This window comes from Marmota flaviventris, chromosome 13 (assembly GCF_047511675.1).
Source record: "Marmota flaviventris isolate mMarFla1 chromosome 13, mMarFla1.hap1, whole genome shotgun sequence".
Taxonomy (NCBI): Eukaryota; Metazoa; Chordata; class Mammalia; order Rodentia; family Sciuridae; genus Marmota; species Marmota flaviventris.
Genome location: NC_092510.1, coordinates 104,405,490 through 104,425,768, shown reverse-complemented (window position 1 = coordinate 104,425,768; position 20,279 = coordinate 104,405,490). Strand labels below are relative to the sequence as shown.

The 20,279-nt window shown below is 53.1% G+C and overlaps 1 protein-coding gene across 6 annotated transcripts in view; it reads right to left on the bottom strand.

Annotated features, from left to right (window-relative positions):
* Ehmt1 (euchromatic histone lysine methyltransferase 1) overlaps positions 1–20,279 on the bottom strand; it is a 149,513-nt gene that overhangs the window by 3,810 nt on the left and 125,424 nt on the right. For all 6 annotated transcript variants that reach the window (XM_071601205.1, XM_071601204.1, XM_071601206.1 and 3 more), the window contains 9 exons: positions 18,157–18,258; positions 16,770–16,874; positions 9,039–9,193; positions 8,053–8,220; positions 7,810–7,954; positions 6,939–7,016; positions 5,592–5,707; positions 4,575–4,661; positions 4,217–4,295 (listed from right to left, as the gene is read on the bottom strand). In XM_071601205.1, the coding sequence (XP_071457306.1) occupies positions 4,217–4,295; positions 4,575–4,661; positions 5,592–5,707; positions 6,939–7,016; positions 7,810–7,954; positions 8,053–8,220; positions 9,039–9,193; positions 16,770–16,874; positions 18,157–18,258 (1,035 nt within the window). The remainder of the gene's footprint in view (positions 1–4,216; positions 4,296–4,574; positions 4,662–5,591; positions 5,708–6,938; positions 7,017–7,809; positions 7,955–8,052; positions 8,221–9,038; positions 9,194–16,769; positions 16,875–18,156; positions 18,259–20,279) is intronic.

Here is a 20,279-nt window from a genome sequence, read left to right as displayed (position 1 = left end):
CTAGCAATGCACCCTAACAGCAGTGAGAGCTGGGTCTGAAAGTCATTCTCCAGAAAGGAAGACAACGCCCTGGGCAAAGGGCTGGCTCCAGGTGTGGATGGGCTGGACGGAGCAGCCTGGTGGGTGCCAGAAAGCAGGAGCACAGGAGACAAGGAATGGCTGTAACTGGTCAGAGCACACTGAGCAGAGAAAATCCACAGTCCACAGGGCCACTCGACCCAGACGAAATAAAAAGACCAAACTTGCTTTGCAACCCGTAGTTTTTACGCCACCTCCTCACCCTGGAACAGGCAGCTAAATGGCCAGTGTGAGGCTTCCTGCCCCCTCCCACTAGGGTGATTCGGAAACTAAGGTTTGTTTTTTATAAAGAAGCATTTCATTTAACAAATGTACAAGGGGTGACATGACAGAAGCCCCAAGAAACACAGCTCAGAATCTCCATGGTACAGAGACGTCAGGTGAAGGGGAAGGGGAGGACCATTCCCATCCAGAGGACAGGAATCAGGCGCCACAAATTTCCTTCCAGGACCCGCTGAAGTGAGGGAGATGTGGAAGGGCAGAGGCAGCAAGGGCAAGATGGTGAGTGAAGTCATCAGGGCAGGGCCAGGCCAAAGGAGCATGGAGAGGGTCTTCCAAAGAGGTCAACTTCCTGCTTGGCATAAGTGCTTGTGGACACAAGCAGGGGACCCAATAGAGAAACTAAAGCAGATGTGTGGACACAGGGAACACCAATGAATAGCCAGGGGAGCGGGGACAGGAGAGGAGATGATGAAAGGAGGAAATTCCAGAGACCATAAAAAGAACAGGCCAAAACTCCCCCATTGGACTCCCAGCTTGGGGGTCCCTTCTCTTTGGAGAAGTCTGTCACTGGTGCTTTTGGAATAAACCTGCTGCTTGTTTGCTATCTCTGTGGCTTGTTCTTCAATTCTTTGCTGAACAGACACAATGAACCCAGCCCCCTAGACGGAAACAGAAGAACACAGTACCTCCGACAAACTGCCACTGAGCTCCAGCCCATCCTCCCAGTTTGCAGGAAGCACTGGGGCAGGGACCAAGGGAGCCGGCACACATGTGTGAGACCTGGCAGGGCGCAGCATGGTCATGGGACAGCCCTCTCCTTATTGAAGAGCAGCTGCCTCCACACAGATGCCTGGCTGGTGCTCACCACTGACTACACTACAGGGACTCACTTTCGCCCACTGGAAATACAGGGTGCCCATCTGCACACCCATTGCCCAGACGCCAGAGGGGAAGGTGCTTCCTGCAGGACTGGAGCTCAGGTGGGGTCCCCTGGTTGTTGCTCTCCTTTGGTGCTTCTGTCCAGAACTACAGGCCCAGAGATGACACACAGAGCTTTAAAACAACCCTCCTCTCACCCCAGGAACTGCCCCATTCTGCACGAAGCATCCCCAGGCTTCAGTGGCATCCATGGTAGCCAACAAGCACACTCTCACATCTCAAAAGAATCTCCAGTGAGCTCAGAACCCCAGAGACACCCCCAAAGGACAGCAAGCTGGTGTGCATAGCCCTTGGGGCACACAATGGCCACCCATCAGCATGTAGCTCACAGATCTTCAGAGGCAGTGGTGCACGATGCAGGTCTCCCAGAGACCAAGGGCCACTCTTGAGCCTCAGGTCCCGGCGTTGGAGCTAGCAGCCCTTCCAGACCTGCCTAGCCCAATCAGCTAGAGTCCCTCCCACAACAGAGACAGTGAGGGCCATGCCCTCCTTCACGCGTTCCTACTGTAGAGGCTCCTGTTGCCAGTCTCAAAGAGGTCTTCAACAGGGTCCTCAGACACTGGTGCAGCTCTTCCTAAGTTTATCTGGTCAAGAAACCCTCCAGCTAGGTCTGTGGCAGATAAGCCACAGAAGGCAGCTTAGGGCCCACACCCCTAGGGCCCTGTGAACAGGGTAAAGCTGGAGCAAAGGCCCAAAGCAGGTGAGAAGAGGCACAGGTGGGGCAGGATCTAGGCAGGGCACTTGAGATGCTGACACACTCGGGCCCTGAGACAGTGGTGCTCAGGTGGACACAGTGGGGTCTGCTCCCAGCAGAGCAGGGGCCTGGGAGGCACTGGTGTGCTCAGGGGTCAGAAGATGCAAAGAGACCTCACAACCCAAGAAGACAAGCAGTCCAACCCAAACAGGCCACGTGTTTAAAGCTACTTCACAAAAATAAGACCTGAGAACATCTAATAAGCACAGGAAAACGTGTTCAATACTGTCAACCACCCAGGAAATGCAAATTAAAACAACAATGCCTGGAACTCTCCTCTGCTGCTGGTGGGAACACAAGTGGAATCACCACCTTGGAAAATCGGCAGTTTCTTTTAAGGTTGAATGTACTTTTACCACATGACCTGGTGACTCCACTCCCAGGTGTTTACCAAGAGAAATGAAAACTCACACCCTGGATGGCTTCAAGTCACAGCAGGTCGTTCCCAGCAGAGAGCTGGAAACAACGGGGCCATGTGCAAGCACAAGCTGCTGAGTCAGAGAAGCAGGCAGCCCCTGTGGTGTGGCCGGCACGACACAGGCAGACACAGACCCCTCACTGGACATCCTAAGGCAGGAAAAGCTCACCTTCAGGGAAGGCGGGCAGGCTGAGCAGCTGTGGGGACTCAGGTGGTGAACATCTCCTCTTGGCTGTGGCTGTACCAGCATGTGCACTTAGTACAGCTGAAATAGACTTAAAAGGTAACCCAAAGGGAAAAGCAAAAATCCATTTGATTAAGGGAAGCTCCACAGAAGACTCAACATCAGACCACAGAAACCCAGGGTGCACCAGTCGCCTGGGCCACTCGAAGGGATGCAGTGTGCTTGTGAGCCAGCAAAATGGTGAATCCCTCAATAGCTCCCAGCGCAGTTCCTCAGCTCAGCATACCCCCAGTGAATCCCACGGGAGTTTCAAGCTGATTTCAAAACCTACATGAAACAATGAAGACCAAGGCCCTCGTCAAGGGCTCCAGTACATGTGGAAATCAGTACCTGAGACTTGGGTGGGCAAGCCCAGGCACTGGGGACACTTGAGCTGTGGTAACAGTCACTACAGCAGGGAGGGTGGTCTCCCAACCAGGGTGCAAGAGACAGGCATCCAGGCGGAAAATAAAACCTGAGCTGACCAAGTCCATGGGGCATGGACCCAAATGTGAGGGCTCAAGGGTGGCTTCCGGAACTCACTTGGGTTCACACTCTAACTAGGGCATCACAAAAGCCAAACAGGCATACAGGAGAAGACTGGTAAGTCAGACCCCAACAGGAACAAGGACCAAACTTGCTGAGGGCATAGCGAGGAGGCAAGAAAGCCACACAGGAAGGAGGCCTGTGGCACCCAGAAGAGACACAGCGTCCACCAGGACAGGCACCACCAATCAACAGGAGGAGCACTAGCCACAGTTCCCAGGAGAAGCCCCCTATAAGTCACAGCACCCACGGCACCGGACGCCTGCCAGGAGCACACAGGCTGCCCTCGCTCAGGCTGGCGTCCCTGCACACGCAGACATCAGAGAGCCAGAACCCCAGCACCCAGCCTCTCTTGGGGAGCATGTTGTTCCACGGTGCTGGGCCTCCCAGGAGAGGACTGTGGGGACCACAACCTAGGGTGGATAGGGACCACAACCTAGGGTCGAGGGCAGCTGTGGAGGCACTCATTTGCAGGGACCATACTGTTTCTGCGGTCTGGTGGCTACTGTCAAAGGTGAGAAAACCTCACGTCCCCACCGACCAGTGCTGGCTCGGCATCTCCGGAGTGTTCTAGGAGAGCACTTCTGGACTCAGGAGCTTCGGGGGGAGCAAGTCAAAGGCTCAACCAGCAAAGTGCTCCAGCACTTTGAGCCATTTGAAGGGATGTAGTGGGTTTGTGAGCCAGCAAAACGGCGGAGGCCTCGACAGTCCCCAGCGCAGTTCCTCAGCTCGGCATACCCCTAGTGAACGAGGGATGCGCCTGCTGGCATTCTGGCCCAGGCCTTCCATCTATAGTGCAGTTCCCTTCTGTCCCTCTGCCTGTCAAGCACACGGCCCCTCCATCTCGGGCTCTAGAGTTGCAGTGGGGTGTGAGGAGAGTGGCCTGCAGCATGAGCTGGGCTCCCCCTCAGGAGTCCACTCCCTGTCCAGGGCTCAGTAGGTCTGTCTCCAGGGCCAGCGGCACAGAACTAGAGCTCACACCCACATTTCAGGGTTGCAGCCAGCTCCTCATGCCCAGCCCCTCGCAGCACATCACCTTGTTGTCTAGGTCGAAGAGGTAAGAGTCTTCTTCCCGAACATCGGCTTCCGAGTCTGAGATCAGCTCCCCGACATACCTGCAGTGAAGAGGGGACAGTGCGCCCACGGCCCCATGAACAAGCTTCTGTGGTCATTCCTGAGGCAGAGCATGACTACAGGCAAAGAGTGTGGGCAATGACCAGTGGCAGACAGTGAGCTGCTGCTTGGAGGGCGAGTGTGACCAGGGCCTCTGCTGCACCCCACTCCCAAGCGACTGGATGCGCCTGCTCTGAGAGCTTTTCCTGGAGTGCAGACATGCAGGTGTCCCAGAAATGACTCATGTAGCCAGCAGACTGAGTGACCTCAGACCCACTTACTCGCAGACAAAGGTGCCCAATGGGATGTCCTGCAGGGACCGCACGCCCCAGCCCATGTCCTGTGTCCGATAGAGCTGGAGCCTTGCCCTGGAAAACAGGGAGAGGGGAGATGGACATGTGCCCTGCACTCAGACAAACTCAGCTCGGCATGTTCTGCAGTGAATGGCAGGAGTAGATGAAGAGGAAAGCCCTGGTTTCTTATCTGAGAACCATACAGCTCTGCACGTGGCCGGCAGTAGCTCACACCCAGGAAGCTGGGAGCAGACTGGGCCTGATGCCAAGGCACGGAGTGCAGCAGCCCTGCCTGTGCAGCAGCTTCCTCACTGTGGCTGCCTGTTTTCCTCTGGGTGGCGTGGGGACCAAAGATGCTCATGCATGAAAGCCCTACTGCCAGGGCACGGGATGCTATGCTGTTGGCCACCCAGGCAGTGACATCAGAAGGAGCTAAGCAAGCTCCTCAGAGCCTTGGGCACTGAAGCAGACCATGCTTGAGTCTCCCCCAGTTTTGAGGACCCCTCAGAGCCACACACATCCTGTTGGCCCATTCATGGGTCCAGGGGATATGGCAGGACTGGGCTTGTCCCTGGAGGACAGAGAAGAGCAGGCTAGCCACAAGCACTCTGTCTGCACTCCAACACAGGCCACGGTTACTGATGTCAGACCCAAACCTGGGCAGGCTCGTAGAACGGAGGGCTTGAGTGACAAGGAAGAAGCCTGCAGACTAGCTGCCATCAGACGTCACCACTGGCTGCCAGAGACACAGTGGGTGAGCACAGAAGGCAGCAGGAGTGCTCTGTTAGGATGAAGTCCGTCCCATTGAAGAAGGGCATGGGAACTCAGGCTGCATCACCGCCTCTGCCTTCAGCGCCGTGCCCAACACCACCTTCCTCTCTAGCTGAGTCTGAGTGGTGCACGGCTGGCCGTCACAGGCTGCGCCCTTTCTAGAGCACAAGACATCGCTCCACCCATACCCACACACTCTAGTCCAGGGTGACTAGGCACCCGCAGGCCTCCCACCTGAGACCATTCTGCACGACACGGTTGCGGCAGTTCCTCCAGCAGGAGCAGGCGTGGTTGCACTCGAAGATCAAGGGAGGCTCAGCCATGTTGAACTCTGGCAGGAGTCGGCCGTCCTACGGACAGACAGCAGCTATGAGGGCTTAGCAGAATCAGTTGCTTTTCTTTCCAAAAGGGTGGACACAGATGCATTTTTATAGAGTGTCCAGTGTGGCCTCAAATGGACATAAAACCCATGATTTCTAGTCAAACTCTGAAACACCTGCTGGGGAACATGGGGTAAAGCTCTACACCAAGGGTTTGGAGCAGAGCCCCGCCAGGAGCTGAGTGGCTGTGGAGGCTTCAGGGAGCTCACCTGGTCCTTGCTCGTCCACGGTCCTCCCTGCCCTCCTGCCTTGTCTTCTCAGTCAGTCCAGGGCTACAGCATGGGGGTCCCCACTTCCTTTAGGTGGTTGGCACCTCCTGGACACTCCTGTACACTTGACCTTGCTGCTCTGAAAGTCCCTGCATCTGGGGACCCCACCACCTGCTCCCTTTCTACACCCCAAGCCAGACAAGGGTCGTGTACACGCCTGAGCCTTCGGAGTATTCTGAGCAGCTGCAACTACCCTTGGAATACTTGCTCCTGCCCTGCCCTGCAGGAGCCACACCCCAGGACAAGATCTACTGGTACCTGCCAGCTCTGCCAGCCCTCTCTTGGTGACCTCCTGTCATTCAGAAAACACATTTCACGCTCCACAATTTCCTCCTCCTCTGAAGATCCCTTGGGAAAGACTCTGCTGTCCCCATTCTCAGCCTGCTGCTTCTTCACCCAACACTCCAGCCCCTCCCACCAGTGACCCCTGGACTCCCAAACCAAGCCTTCCACTACGTTCCTGAACTGCACCCTGGGCCTTTGAACCCTTCTCTTCTTAGCTTTTCCCTCAGGGCCTCTCACTGGGCTTTTCCTGCCAGCACCTGCTAGTCACTTCCAAGCCTGAGGCTGCCCTGGCCACCCTGCCCAGTGATGTTCCCTCCATCCAGCCCAGCCCCAGCCTGTACCATCCCTCTGTGTATCTCACACCACTCACACTGGCAAGGACAAGGCAGAGCTCAGCAGACATTGCAACAAAGGTTTCCTCCTGTGGCTGAGCCAGGCCAACTCCAGTTCCAGGACCCCTGGAACCGCCCAGAAAAGCCCTCCTCCCAGCCTGTGGCCTCCTTCTGCCTATGCACACCAGCTCACCTCTGGTTCCCACTCCCCAAGTCGCTGGGACAGTCTTGGAACAGGAAGTGATGTGGTTTTGTGCCCCTCCTCCAGCAGAACTTACCCCGCAAGCACATCTGCAGCAAAGGAACAATCCTCACCTTATCATACCAGCAGCGCATGCTGAGCTGGCCACACATGCAGGTGCTGGAGGAGCAGTCGTCTATGCACACGCAGTACTGGGGATGAGAGTACCAGGGCACCATCAGACACGGGCAGACTTGGCCCCCTACTCTTCCTCCCAGTATAGTCATGGTCACATGTGTTACAAATTGTCAAAATTACCCTTTGTCTGATATGGTCTTTCTCAGAAGAGCCAGAAAGGACACTTGGGACATTAAGAAAGTCACTGAGTGCTTGAGGAGAGGAAGGGGAGGTCAATGAGGCACAGCCCCCAAGGAGTTAAAGGCCAGACTCCACAGGAAGACGAGTCAGGGCCCACAGCCTCTCACCTGAGGCCGAGAACCAACACCCCAGGAGGGTGGTGGGGCTACCCACAAACAAAGCCACAAGGACAGCCTTTGAGAAGGTCTGATTTCAGCCATAAAAGGAAAAGATTGCAAGTCACAACTACCTGGTGGCCTGCACAACCCCACAGACACTTGTTAGACTGCACCCTGCAGTGGGAGCTGGGGGCCAAGGGTGCCTCCAAGGCTCTGCATGGGACTCCTCTCCTTCCTGACCCAAGGACCAGGCAGCACCAGCACCCTGAGCAACCACGGGCTGGGGAATGCTTGGCCCTGCTCTGGACCAGCAAAGCCTAAGAGGCGGGCCCCCGCGGCGTCCAGCGTGGGACTCAGGATCCTTTTTCTGGCAGAATCTTCTTCTGCCCTCCACCTCCTTTGTGGGAGGTAACTGCTACAAAAATACCACCATGCCACTGCAGCCCTCTGCTAAGAGTGGGAAGAAAACCCAGAGCCCAGGCTCCCGAGGCCCCGGCTCCTGGTCTGTCCAGTGTCCCTCCCCACCAACCTGCAAGTGAGTGATGTTCCTGTCGATGCTCATGGGGGAGGTCACGCAGTTCTGGGAGACGTACTTGTAGTTGGTGGGGCAGGGCTCGCTGTCCACAGCGTTGACACAGGGGATGGGGATGCGCTCATAGCCTCGAGCAATGTCTCTGCCAGGGATAGGGGGCCATCAGGAGCTCTGCCCAGCGGGGCCTGCTCCCAAAGGTCACAAGTGCCCACAGAGCTGCTGGCTCTGGGGCCTCCTCACCTGCTCACCGTCTTCTCAACAGGGGCGGGCCTGTCGGGGGCCGAGTCCCGCAGAGCCTTGCTGGTCTGCAGCGCGCTCCACACCTGCGAGTCGAGGCTCGCGCACTGCAGGGGTGTTTCTCCTTCCTTGTTTTTTAAGGTGACATCTGAATCCCGAGAAAGAAAGAGGCTAAAAGGAAAAACGTAAGCCAACAAAACATCCAAATCTGAATTTATAAGAGACAAAGATGAGATTTATCAAATGAGTCTACTGGCTAGGAACAGAGCAGGGTCCACCTTGCCACGCCCTCCACATGTACGGCGGCCTAGGGCACCAGGCCTCACTCTGCCCCACACCCAGTGGTCGCAGGAAGGGTGTGCAAGAACTAGGATGGCCAGTGATTTTTATTTCAGATTTATCCACAGGGATAAGGGGAGAGACGATGGGGAGAAGACTCTGTTCTGGCCCTGAGCAGGGTGGGCAGCCAGAGTGTGACCACACTGATGGGGCCACAGCCTCACCTTGGGCACAGCACTTCAAGTGAGGCAGCAGTCACACGTTCCCTCCTTCCCCAGAAGCAAAGACTCCACCCAGGACCCCACCAGAACAGGGTGTGTTTAAAGAGGGCCCTGGGCAGCCAATATAGGCTCTACTCACAGCTCTAGCCTTATCTACAGGGAACCCTGCTCCTGGGATGGGACACCCAAAAGCCTCTGAGGGCCTCACTTGGAGAAGAACTGTCCCCACACTGCTTCCTGGTAGGAGTGTTAGGTCTAAGATTCGGCCCAAGGTTCAAACTAAGAATTTGGGATTCTACAGGACCACACTCTCTAAGCCAGAAACATGCCACAGCTGATCTCAGAGGGGACTGGGAAATATGCTCCTTTCCCTGCAAGACCCCAAGGACACTTGTCCACCACCAAGAACAGAGGGCTGCACTGGTGTCAGACCTGGTATGGACATGACCACTGAGCAGCCCTCAGGGCCGAGGACAGCAACACACTTACACGACACAGTCGTAGCGATTCTCCCTGGCAGCGATGTGCAAGGGTGAGTCTCCGTGGATGTTCACGGCGTGCAGGTCACACTTGGCAGCCAGGAGTATCTCAGCTATGTCCACACAACCCGAGAATGCAGCCCAGTGCAGGCAGATGTTTTCCTCCTGGGCAGAGACACAGTGAGAGCCCCGTGAACGACACTCCTGGCCAGGTGCAAGGTGCTGAGACCAGGTGATAGCAACCCCTCTGCTTTCGGGCCTGAAGAAGGGCCTCACGGTCCAGAGACCAGTTTCCTACCTGAACTCCACAGCACCCTTTCTTCCTATTTTAAAAGTCAAAATTGTAGTATAGCGCATGCCTGTAATTCCAGCGGCTCGTGAGGCTGACAGGAAGATCTCAAGTTCAAAGCCAGCCTCAGCAAAAGTGAGTCACTAAGCAACTCAGTGAGATGCTGTCTCTAAATTAAATACAAAATAGGGCTGGGAATGTGGATCAGTGGTCCATTGCCCCTGAGTTCAATCCCTAGTACTGCAATGCCTCCCCTCCCCAAAAAAGAGTACTTTTAAAATGGGGCATGGGGGGGAGGACACCCAACCAGAATTATACTACCTTAAATGCCATACATCATTTACATAACCAGTGGGACACTCTTCTATTTAAAAAACTGACATTCTTTCCCAAATAGCTAAATAGTTTCACAGGACTAATGCTTGTTTAAGATATGAAAACAACAAAACTATTTAATTTAAAAATTACCTTGAAAACTACTTTAATTTTGAGGGGACAGGGGGTGACAGGGGATTGAACCCAGGGGTGTATTATCACTGAGCCACATTACCAGCCATTTTTATTTTGAGACAGGGTTTCACAAAGTTGCTTAGGGCTTCACTAATCTGCTAAGGCTGGTCTGAAACCTGTGATCCTCCTGCCTCAGCCTCTGAAGCTGCTAGAATTATAGCATACATACCACCGCACCCAGCTTAAAAAAATGTTTAAATAAAACATGGAAAAGTATTTGTGCTACATGTAAAACAGATAATTTATAATTAATTCACAATTAATAATGGTAAGTTTCTTAGAGCATAATTGTGGGAAAAACAAAAAAGGGTATTACCATGATAAGGAGCTTACAGAAGACCAAAAAAAAAAAAAAAAAAAAAAAACCATAAATAGGAGAAAATGTTGAGCCCTATCAGACAGCTAAGAAACGGGCTTAAAACATCAACGATGATATCTCCAGCTGGACAAAATGCAGCTCTGTGGGAGGTGACACCCACAACCCACCACCCCCACCTCAGCTGAGCTCTGCAGCCCCACCCAGAGGGCCTGGGGACATTGCTGGTGCCTACTGTCCAGCGCACTGCCACCCACTTCATTTTCCTCTCCAGTGTGGTGCTAATGCCCTCTATCCTGTTTTTTCTCCCATCATGAATAAGTCTTCTTCAACTGTTGGAGGCATGCTGTGCTGCCACCCCAACACCCCCCTTCCTCTGAGGTCTGCCTCTGCTGACCTCCCCTTGCTCCGCCCCCTCCCCTCCCCTACCCCCCTCCAGCCTGTCCTCTCTGAGGTCCCATTCCTGCCCAGCCATTTCCAGGCATACCCAAGCAGGCTCCCTCTCCTAAATTCCTTCCCAGACCTCTGTCGTGGTCTCAATCCTTCGTCCTGGAGTCCCAGTGTCTCTTTCAGGTTGGAACCACTCCCTCCTTTGCATTTTCCTTCTCTATAGCAGTCACTTTTTAACAACCAGCAAATTAACAGGTTTTTTCTTTTTTAATATTTCAGGCTTTAGTTTTAGGTGGACACAATATCTTTATTTTTATGTGGTGCCTCACGCATGCCAGGCTAGTGCGCTACCACTTGAGCCACATCCCCAGCCCCAATTAACAGGTTTTTTAAAAGGTCCATCACATCCCCCAAACCTCAGCTGCCCAGATTCCTTCTTCCCACCAAGCAGCACCCCTGCCTGCTGAGGGACCCACCCTCAGAGAATCTGCTCCACCTCCTAGTCCACGAATATCTCATGCTGGTTGGTCACCAGTTTGCCAGCGTCCTGGTGGGCCTTTAGCAGCATGCCCTCCTTGAAGCTTTATGAAGGCACAGCCCCTGACTGTCACCACAGTGGAAACACTTCCTTCAACTTGTGCTCTTTGTTCTGCAGGTCTGTCTTGCCACAAACCAGGGTGGGGGGTGGGGAGGTGGTCTCCTGTGACATCATTGTTGGCGATGCATGGCTCTAGCATGGCCCTCCACCAGTGCTGTCAACTCTGCCAGCTTTGAGTGGGCCTTACTCCTTGGTGATGGGCACCCAGTCGCTTATGTTTTTGGCACAGCTCGAGCTACTGGAGACCCACCAGATACGGAGATAGGCACCTGCTGTAAGCAACAGAGGCCATCCGCTTCTTTTGCTGAATGATTTCTCAAGGCCAAACACGCCAACTGCTGGTTGTAGGATGTAAATGTAGACTGACCTGAAGTGGTTCCCACTCTAGCAGCACAGCCTGGGTGGAGCTCACTCTGGCAATTTCCCCAATGGCCAGAGTCAAGCCAACCATCCACTTAGTTACAGGGGCAGCCGCAGGCTCAGCACAGAATCCCACGGGCAGATTCAGAGCGGTGTCCAGCTCATTTGTAACACTAGGGTGCTCTCAGACAAGTGGACAATCTCCTATCCAGTGAGCACGAGTCAAAAGGCTTTTCAGCTCAGTGCACATTACGAAAGAAGAAAGCAGAAGAGGGGTAGTGTCGTCGTCTTGCCACCCTCCCTGCCAACCGCTGACTGCCCTGAGCATGGGCTTCATTGCTGCCTCTGCTTCCCAAGAAAAAACTAAAAATGAATGTCTTTTCCTTGACCTCAGTGTTTTCTGAAAACCTTAGTGTGTCAGGGTTCTTTTCTGATTGTTAATCTTAGTGGCCTTCTGACCCTCTGGTGTTCTTCTGGTTTCCATCTCCCCACAAATCCTGAACTCAAAATCCTGTTTCCTCAGGGGCTTCTTTTTCCTTTATCAGAATGATTTATGACTCTGTAACCAGAATTTCACTTTTGAGAACTTCCAATCATCCATGACCCTCCTCTTGTGGGACTGCTCCAACCTCTGGTTCAGAGGGCGATGACACTGCTTTCTTCTGTGGACCAGGGGATAGCACTGGAGCTGCCCAGGTCTCATCTACACATGGATGGGACCAGGCAGAGCCCCTGGAGCTCAGGATAGGGGAGAGAGCTCTGAAAGAGGCTCTGGAGACCTGTGCCTTACCTGCCGGGCCTAGCCCCCAGGCAGGTGAGAAGTACTGTCCATCCACACGCCAGAGACTGGAGGATGCAGGAAGGCCTGCCTCAGTTACGGGGACAGCATCACCCCTGCACTGAGAGCTGCTCCAGAGCCATCTACCACCCTGGCCAAACCCCATACCATCAGACTGACCCAGGCCAGCAGCTACCCTAGAGTAGAGCTCAGGAGTTCCATGGGGGGCAAGGATCCCAATACCCTGATGTCTATAAAAAACAGGTTACGAGATTCACAGAGAAGCAAGAATCTTAAGCTGCCAACCACACTAGGACGGCCACGGGTGTTGGACTGGCAGACATGGCCACCAGAAAGCCAGTGGAACACATAATCAGAGGTGCAGAGAAGACTTGCTACAAGTGCCTCAAGAATCCAAAGAACCTTTAGGGTTGAAAACCACCACATCTGAAAGAATGTAACAGCATGACTGCATCACAGAAGAGAAGTGAGTTGGAAGACATACTGATAAAACTAGCCAGGCTGAGGTGCAGAGTGAAAAATAATTTTAAAGAACTAACAAGAGCATCCACGGACTGTGGGGTATTTCATACAGTCTAATATACATGTATCTAGAACTCTGGGAAAGGTGGTGGGCAAAGATGCAACTAAAGAAAAGACAACCATATAATTTACAAATTTGACAAAACCCTAAATCCACAGATCCAAGATCTAAGAGCCAAGGGTGGGGGTGCATGCCTGTAATCTCAGTACTCAGGAGCCTGAGGCAGGAGGATCTCAAGTTCGAGGCCAGCCTGGGAACTTAGTGGGAACTTGTCTCCAAATAAAAATAAAAAGAAGTCTGGGGATGTGGTTAAGTGGAAGAGAACCTCTGTACCAAAAAACAAACAAACAAACAAACAAAAAAAACCTCAATAACCCTATGCAGACACAGAGACAACACCAAGGCATGTCATAAAAGCTCGAGAGTAGCCAGAAAGGAAAGAATTTGTTACACACGAGAGACCAGAAAGCATGTTCAAAGCAGTCAAGACTGCAGGAAGCAATGTACACATCATTGAGAGAAAAACGATACTAGGACTCTGACCACCAAAGCACCTTTCAAAACATGAGGGCCAGGTAGGGGCTGTGCAGGGATGAGCGTGTGCAGGAACCCATCACTAGCCAGCCTGTACTACAAGAAATGTGGCAGGTGTGAGACTGGCAGGAGCAGCAGTGTCGGGGAAACAGGTCTAATAGCGGAGGAACAGCTAGCAACCACCACCCAGGCCAAAAGGCAGGACATATACTCCTGGAAGCCAGGAGGCGTGGAAAAGCCCCTGATGTTAGAGTAAGAGACAGAAAATGCAGGGAAGAGGGGAACAAAGCTCAGGAAGAAGTGACAAGAGAGGACAAGGCTCTTTCGCCAAGTCTCCCATCAGGACCCAGGCAGACACCAGCTAGGGACAGGTGGGTCAACTTGTGCACATAGACAACGGGCTTTTGACAAACATGCAAAATTAATTCTACAGAAAAAGGGCAACTTTCTTCCCAATAGACTGGTAGACCTTTGACCCACACCTCATGTCACACATAAAAATCAACTCAAGCTGGACATAGTGACACACACCTATAAATCCCAGCAGCTCAGGAGGCTGAGGCGGGATAATTACAAGTTCAAAGCCAGCCTCAGCAATGGCGAGGCACTAAGCAACTCAGTGAGACCCTGTCTCTAAATAAAACAAAAAATAGAGCTTGGGATGTGGCTCAGTGGCCAAGTGCCCCTGAGTTCAACCCCCAGTATACCACCTCTCCCCACAAAAAAAAAAAAAAAACCTCAAAATAGCCCACAGACCTAAAGCCTACAACCATAAGGCTGCTGCCCAAAACATGGGGTAAGATCTTCAGGGTCTTAGTATCTTCAACTGCACAATGGTTTCATAAACAGAATACCCAAAGCAGAATCCACATATACGCACAAAGATAAAATGGGCTCTGTAGCAATTCTAAAACTTCCAAAGACATATCTATGTAAAGCATATCTGACAAAGACTTTGTTTCCAGAATATTTTTTTTTTTTATATTTATTTTTTAGTTCTCGGCGTACACAACATCTTTGTATGTGGTGCTGAGGATCGAACCCGGGCTGCATGCATGCCAGGCGAGCACGCTACTGCTTGAGCCACATCCCCAGCCCTGTTTCCAGAATATTAAAAAAAAAAAATCTGGAGATTCAAGAACAAGAAAATTATCCACTAAATAAATAAATAAATAGCTAAAGATCTTAGCAGACCCTTCAGAAAACACACAAACAGAAAATAAGTCCACAAAGATGATTATCATTAGTCAATACAGAAATGAAAATTAAATGAAGATTGAAGCCACTATGAGACACTACCACACAGTTACTTTAAGGCTAGAACTAAAGAGACTGAGGCACTAAGTGCTGGGGAGAAAGCTACAGTCAGAACCCTCACACGCCACAGAGGCAAGCCACTTTGGACAACAGCATACCTATAGGTGAACCCGGTCCTGTACTTCCAGGTATTCCCTCGAGTAAGGGTGCATATGTTCACCACAGCCCTGTGACAGTCAAACGTCAGAGACCACGGTGTGTCCACCAAGAAAGGGCAGCAAACAGATGCATAGGGAGGATGCTTTAGGCAGCAAGGAGCCACCCCACGGGGCATGAGGGTGAGCCTCAGAACAGATGCACCAACCACACTCAGGTGGGCACTTAAAAGAAGGCCTGGGTGCAGGTGGAGAACTCCAGAGTGAGCAATGCATGCCCTGGGCATCTTCACTGTGCTGATGGCCTCCAGAACCTATCCAACTTTAAGTCACAGAATCAGCTAGGCACCTATAATCCCAGACACTGGGGAGGCTGAGGCAGGAGGATCACAAATCTGAGGCTAGCCTAGGCAGCACAGCAAAACCCTATCTCAAAATTTAAAGGGGCACTGGGGCAGGGGCCGGGGTGGGATGGGGGGGCTGGAGTATAGAGTACAGTGCTTGAGGTCCTGGGTTCAAAAAAAAAAAAAAAAATCAGTTCTAGCTGCTAAACAAAAGGTCCCAGTATAAACACACAAGTTAGAGAGCTAATCAACCCTTCCACTTCATGGAAAAAGGCACCAGCACCCCAACTCCAGACCCAATGAAACCCCAAGCACATAGGCCAACCCCTTGATTGAGGACTGTGCCTGAGGCAGTGCTATGCTCAGTCCTGAGTGCCCCAAGGCCCTTGTATTATAGGCCTGCTCCTCAGCGTGGCACAACTAGGAGGTGGCAGAACTTTTAAGAGGTGGGGTGGTGAGGACAGGGGCGTGTTCCCTGCAAGAGAGCCCTTCCTCTTGTTGGCCACAAGGGGAATATTTTGTTCCACCACATACTTTTCCCATGTGCTGCGCCCCGGCCCCCACCAATGGCTAACTGACCATGGCCTGAACCTTCAGCACCATGCCCATGGCAAAGAGGCAATGCAGTAGGAGACCACAGATCTGCTGGCCCTAGATTTTCTTGCTCCCTCCTCTCCTCATCCAAACCCCTTGTCCATCCTCCTGTGAAGGTGAGCAGGCAGGCTCAAGATACAAAAGGTAGAAGTGCCATGGAGGCTGCAGGCCAGGCCACAGAAGAGGCCTGGGCACCTGAACAGGACCCTTATTTCCAGGTGGGAAGAGAAACTGTTTGCATCCAGGGTTCCAGATGCAAACAGTGCAGAGACTGCAAGTCCCCTGTGATGCTCAGGTCCTGGCACGTGAGCCAGGCCACCGAGAGCATGAGTGTGGCCAGCAGCAGCACCCCTCATTTCTTAGTTCCCACCCTAAGCTTACCTGAGCTGGACTTCTCACTGTGGCTGGTCGGGCTCCAGCAAGCAGCGGAGTCTCTTCTGTTTTTACCCCACCTGCCATCATGCCGGTACACAAGCCTGCCCCTCCTCCATCCCCTCTTCTAAGGTCCCTGCAGACCTCCCGGAAAACTCTCTTCTAAATCAATCAGACATCTGTGGTTAGGCTTCTCCAGGACAGGGGAATCCACCTACCTGACTCCAGATCCTAATTTGGGGGGAAAATAAACTAGTGCCACAAAACTAACCATCAATGCAGTATCTCAAAACATTGTCTATTCACTTTTCTTTTTCTTCAAAGGAAGCAACTACAGGCAGAGCCAGCAGTTACCCTGGCCCTGGGACAAGGTCCAGTCCTGACGGACATTTCCTTGGTCTTCTTGGGTCCAATAGGGGACATAAGCGGCAGACAGCAGCACCACCAGCCACACACCCTTTCAATCTACAGATCTGGCCCAGGGGCCACGTCTGTCTAGACCTGCAGCTCTACTTACATCGGGCATAAAGCAGCTGGGTCAATGAGCTGCTAATGCCAAGAAGTTAGAGCTGCCACCAGGTGCCAGCTCAGCTTTACACACAAAAGACCCTTTGGAATGAGGAAGCCATCCTATTGGCCCGACCCCCCACACCATAGGAGGCTGAGTCCTTAGGGGTTTGCTGTTAGCCATGAGACTTACGTTGTCCCGGATGTTGATGTCAGAGCCCTTGGATAGCAGCAGCTTCACAAGCTCCACGTGCTTGTACTCAGTGGCCCAGATCATGGGTGTCCAGCCACCATCGTCCTGAGGGCAGGAAAGGAGACAGAGCTGCCACCGCTGCCAAAGACACGTCCAGCCGGTACACATATCTCACCCTGGGACTGAAAGGACCCCAGCTGGCAGTGCGATGCTCAGAGCCTGCTCTGGAGGCCTGAGTGTGCAAGAGGAGCCAAAACTGGTCCTAGACCCTCCCACAGGCATGGCTCCCGAAAGCCCTGGAGAGGTGGAGCTGCTGGCCGCCCACCCCAGTCTAAGAACAAGAGTGGGCACAACCTGATCTAGGCAGCATAAAAAGAGACTAAAAATGGCAAGTCCAGCTAGACCCAGGGCATACTACACATAGGAAGACTGGTGGAAGTGTGAGCAGCAAGGCCTTCCCTTGGTCCTCTTGACCTCGGGGGCAATTTCAAGCAGGAGATAGGCCAAAAGATGGACACCAGGGCATAAAGGTCTCGGGATCGACACAGACTGTGTGAGCTGACCTACTATTCCTGGGTTGCTTCATCCAAATCTGAAAAGGTACTTTCCAGGGCCTGAGCACTGTGCGGCCAGCTCCGAGTAGAAGACCCAAGGCTCCACAGCACACCCTCCACAACTGCCGACTACTGCATTGCCAGGCCCTGGGCACCTGGCAGTGCCCACAAAGGCCACCTTAGGGGCAACCAGCCCTGGTGGAGGGGGTAAGGCGGGCACACAGCAGCCCAACCTCATGAATAAGAGCATGGGTCAGGCAACAATAAAACCCAGCAGACGGGTGATGCTCTGGACAGAGCAGAGAGGGAACCAGTCAAGATAACACAGGAGTCAGGTCTGTACCACAGGGTGGGGAGGCAGGGCCTGGACTGAGGGGCCTGGACTGAGGGGCCAGGACACAGCCTTCTGAGGGAGACAGAGACTCACCCGAGAGCTGGGAGGCCAGAAGCTCACCACAGGCATAATGAGCAGCCTGGAAGCCAGCCTTTTTAAGGGCACTCTCTGGCCTGATGAACACCTGCAGACATCCACTGTGTGCCCAGGAATGACCAGCGGTCACTATGTGGCACAATAGCATCCTGTGGCTCTGACAATGGGAGCCAGCTTAGTGGACAGCGAGACCCGGCTGAGGGAAGGCGGGAGCCCTGGGGGAGGTGGGTGCCATTCCAGGCAAGGACTGCTGGGACGCCTCATTCCAGCAATGAGATCTAGAGCAGGCCACAGGGTGAGGCCCAAGGCCTTTCAGGGATTGGGGGCCTTGTGAAGGGGCCGCTGTGTACAGACCCTGTCTGTCAGTGGGGTGGTACACCACGGGACAGGGATGTGGCTCTACCTGGCAGTTGACGTCCATCTGTCCATTGGAGAGCAGGTACTGAACCACATCGTAGTGCCCCTTCTTGGCAGCCAAGTGCAAACATGTGGAGCCCTCTGCATCCTGCAACACAAATGCCATTCAGTTCAAAAATACCACCCTCCTGCCTTGGGACTCTGTACAGGGCCAGAGACTCCTGCTCCCATACAAAGGAGGTGCCATCCTGTCCCAGGCCACAGCTGAGCTCCAAGCTCCCTGCCCCTCGACAGCTGACACGTCAGGTGGTAGCAGCCTCCACCACACACACTAGCAGGCGTACCACCACGAGACCCACACACTCCTCCTACCCACCCGGGATTGGATGGCTGAGGGACACCCCCAGGCTTCTCGTCAGGGCCAGAGTGCAATGCAAGTCCTGCTTGGAACAGTTCTAATATGACCCTGGGACCTGTTACACCCACAGTGGTGCACTCTGGGCCCTCTGTCACATGGCACATTGAATACAGCAAGTCAATGATGGCGCTGGGGTTTAAAACAACACTGTGTGGGAAAGCAGCCCTGTCACCTTGCTGGGCCTATGTTCCCTGGCTGCTAGGCATACCTCGTCAGCTTTCAGCTGTGTCCTCAAGGACACTACGCAGACCACACTAGTCAGGACAGACCCCAGAAGTCCCTGGATGAGCCAGAAGGGCTATCCAGCTTGCTTGTGGTGACAGCTGGGCTGGAGGGCACTGGAGTGTGCCCACCGCCCAGAGTGCACCCTTGTGCAGGGACCACAGGACCACACACGCAGTCCTGCCACTGCTCGCATAGGCCTGTATCAGTACTCCCCACCACAGCTCTGCACTGACCTGTCTCTGAATTACTTTTCTCTGCTTTTCTACCTCACAGCCAAGACCCTGGATTTTGGCAGGTATCATCCAACATACTGATATGAATCAGGATACCACCTTTCTTAAGAGCAGCCCCATGCCTGACTCCCACATCATTAGTGCTCAGGACAGATACTGAAAGAGGGCTACAAGTTGATAGGGACGGTGGCCCAAGTGGCAGGGACACTGCTGCCCTGGCAGATGAACATGTAAGCCAAGACAGGAGCCTCAGGGTGTGCAATCCCTGTCCCAGGGAGGTAAGGGACAGGGACCAAGAAGGGGTGAGAGGAGGTCTCAGAGGGCAGAAACTGAGGATCTCTGAATCAAGCAAACCACATGGGAATGATGTAAGGTGGCAAAAAGAGGCCCTCAGGCAGAGAAAGGCTGTCAGCCTCTCAGTTCAGAGCAGCTTGCTGTGACATCTCCACACTGAAAGAGACGCTCACGCCAAGCCCATCCAAGGGAACACCCCACAGTGCCCGTCCCATCTTCATCCCCCAAAGGTAACCACTCTCTTGAATTATTTATTCTTCTGATGCATCTCTTGATACTTTCATGATAGATATGTTCACACACGTTCTAAAATGGAGTCTAACGTGTTGTAGGTCCTTCTCTAACTCCTGTTTAGTTCAAGATTATGTTTCTGAGGCTCATTTTTATAGGTAATATTTCATGCTGATTCCCCGCTTTTAGCTGCCATAAAAGTATCTCACCCTGGGACTGAAAGGACCCCAGCTGTCAGTGCGATGCTCAGAGCCTGCTCTGGAGGCCTGAGCATGCAAGAGGAGCCAAAACTGGTCCTAGACCCTCCCACAGGCATGGCTCCCGAAAGCCCTGGAGAGGTGGAGCTGCTGGCCGCCCACCCCAGTCCAAGAACAAGAGTGGGCACAACCTGGTCTAGGCTTCATTCCTAGCCAAGGGACCGTTGTCTGACCTGTGGATACTGTGCATGCTCACAAGTGAGGGTGGCCATCGGGGACTGCTGGGCTTCAGCCTTCCCAGGAGAGACCTCTAAGCCCCTGCCATGAATGTGCAGATCTTTGCCCCTGGCCAGGTGCTCTGGATGCCTTAGGTTTTCTACAATGATCATGAGAAGTGGGGTCTCAGTCAGTTTTTATTAAGGCTGAGCGAGCACTCTTCCCATGCTCAGTGTTCATTTTTTAAATATGAATTTGCATGAATTTGTATTTGTTCTTTTTAGTTACATATGACAGTAGAGTCTATTCTGACATATGTACACAAACATGAAGTGTGCCTTATTCTAATTAGGAT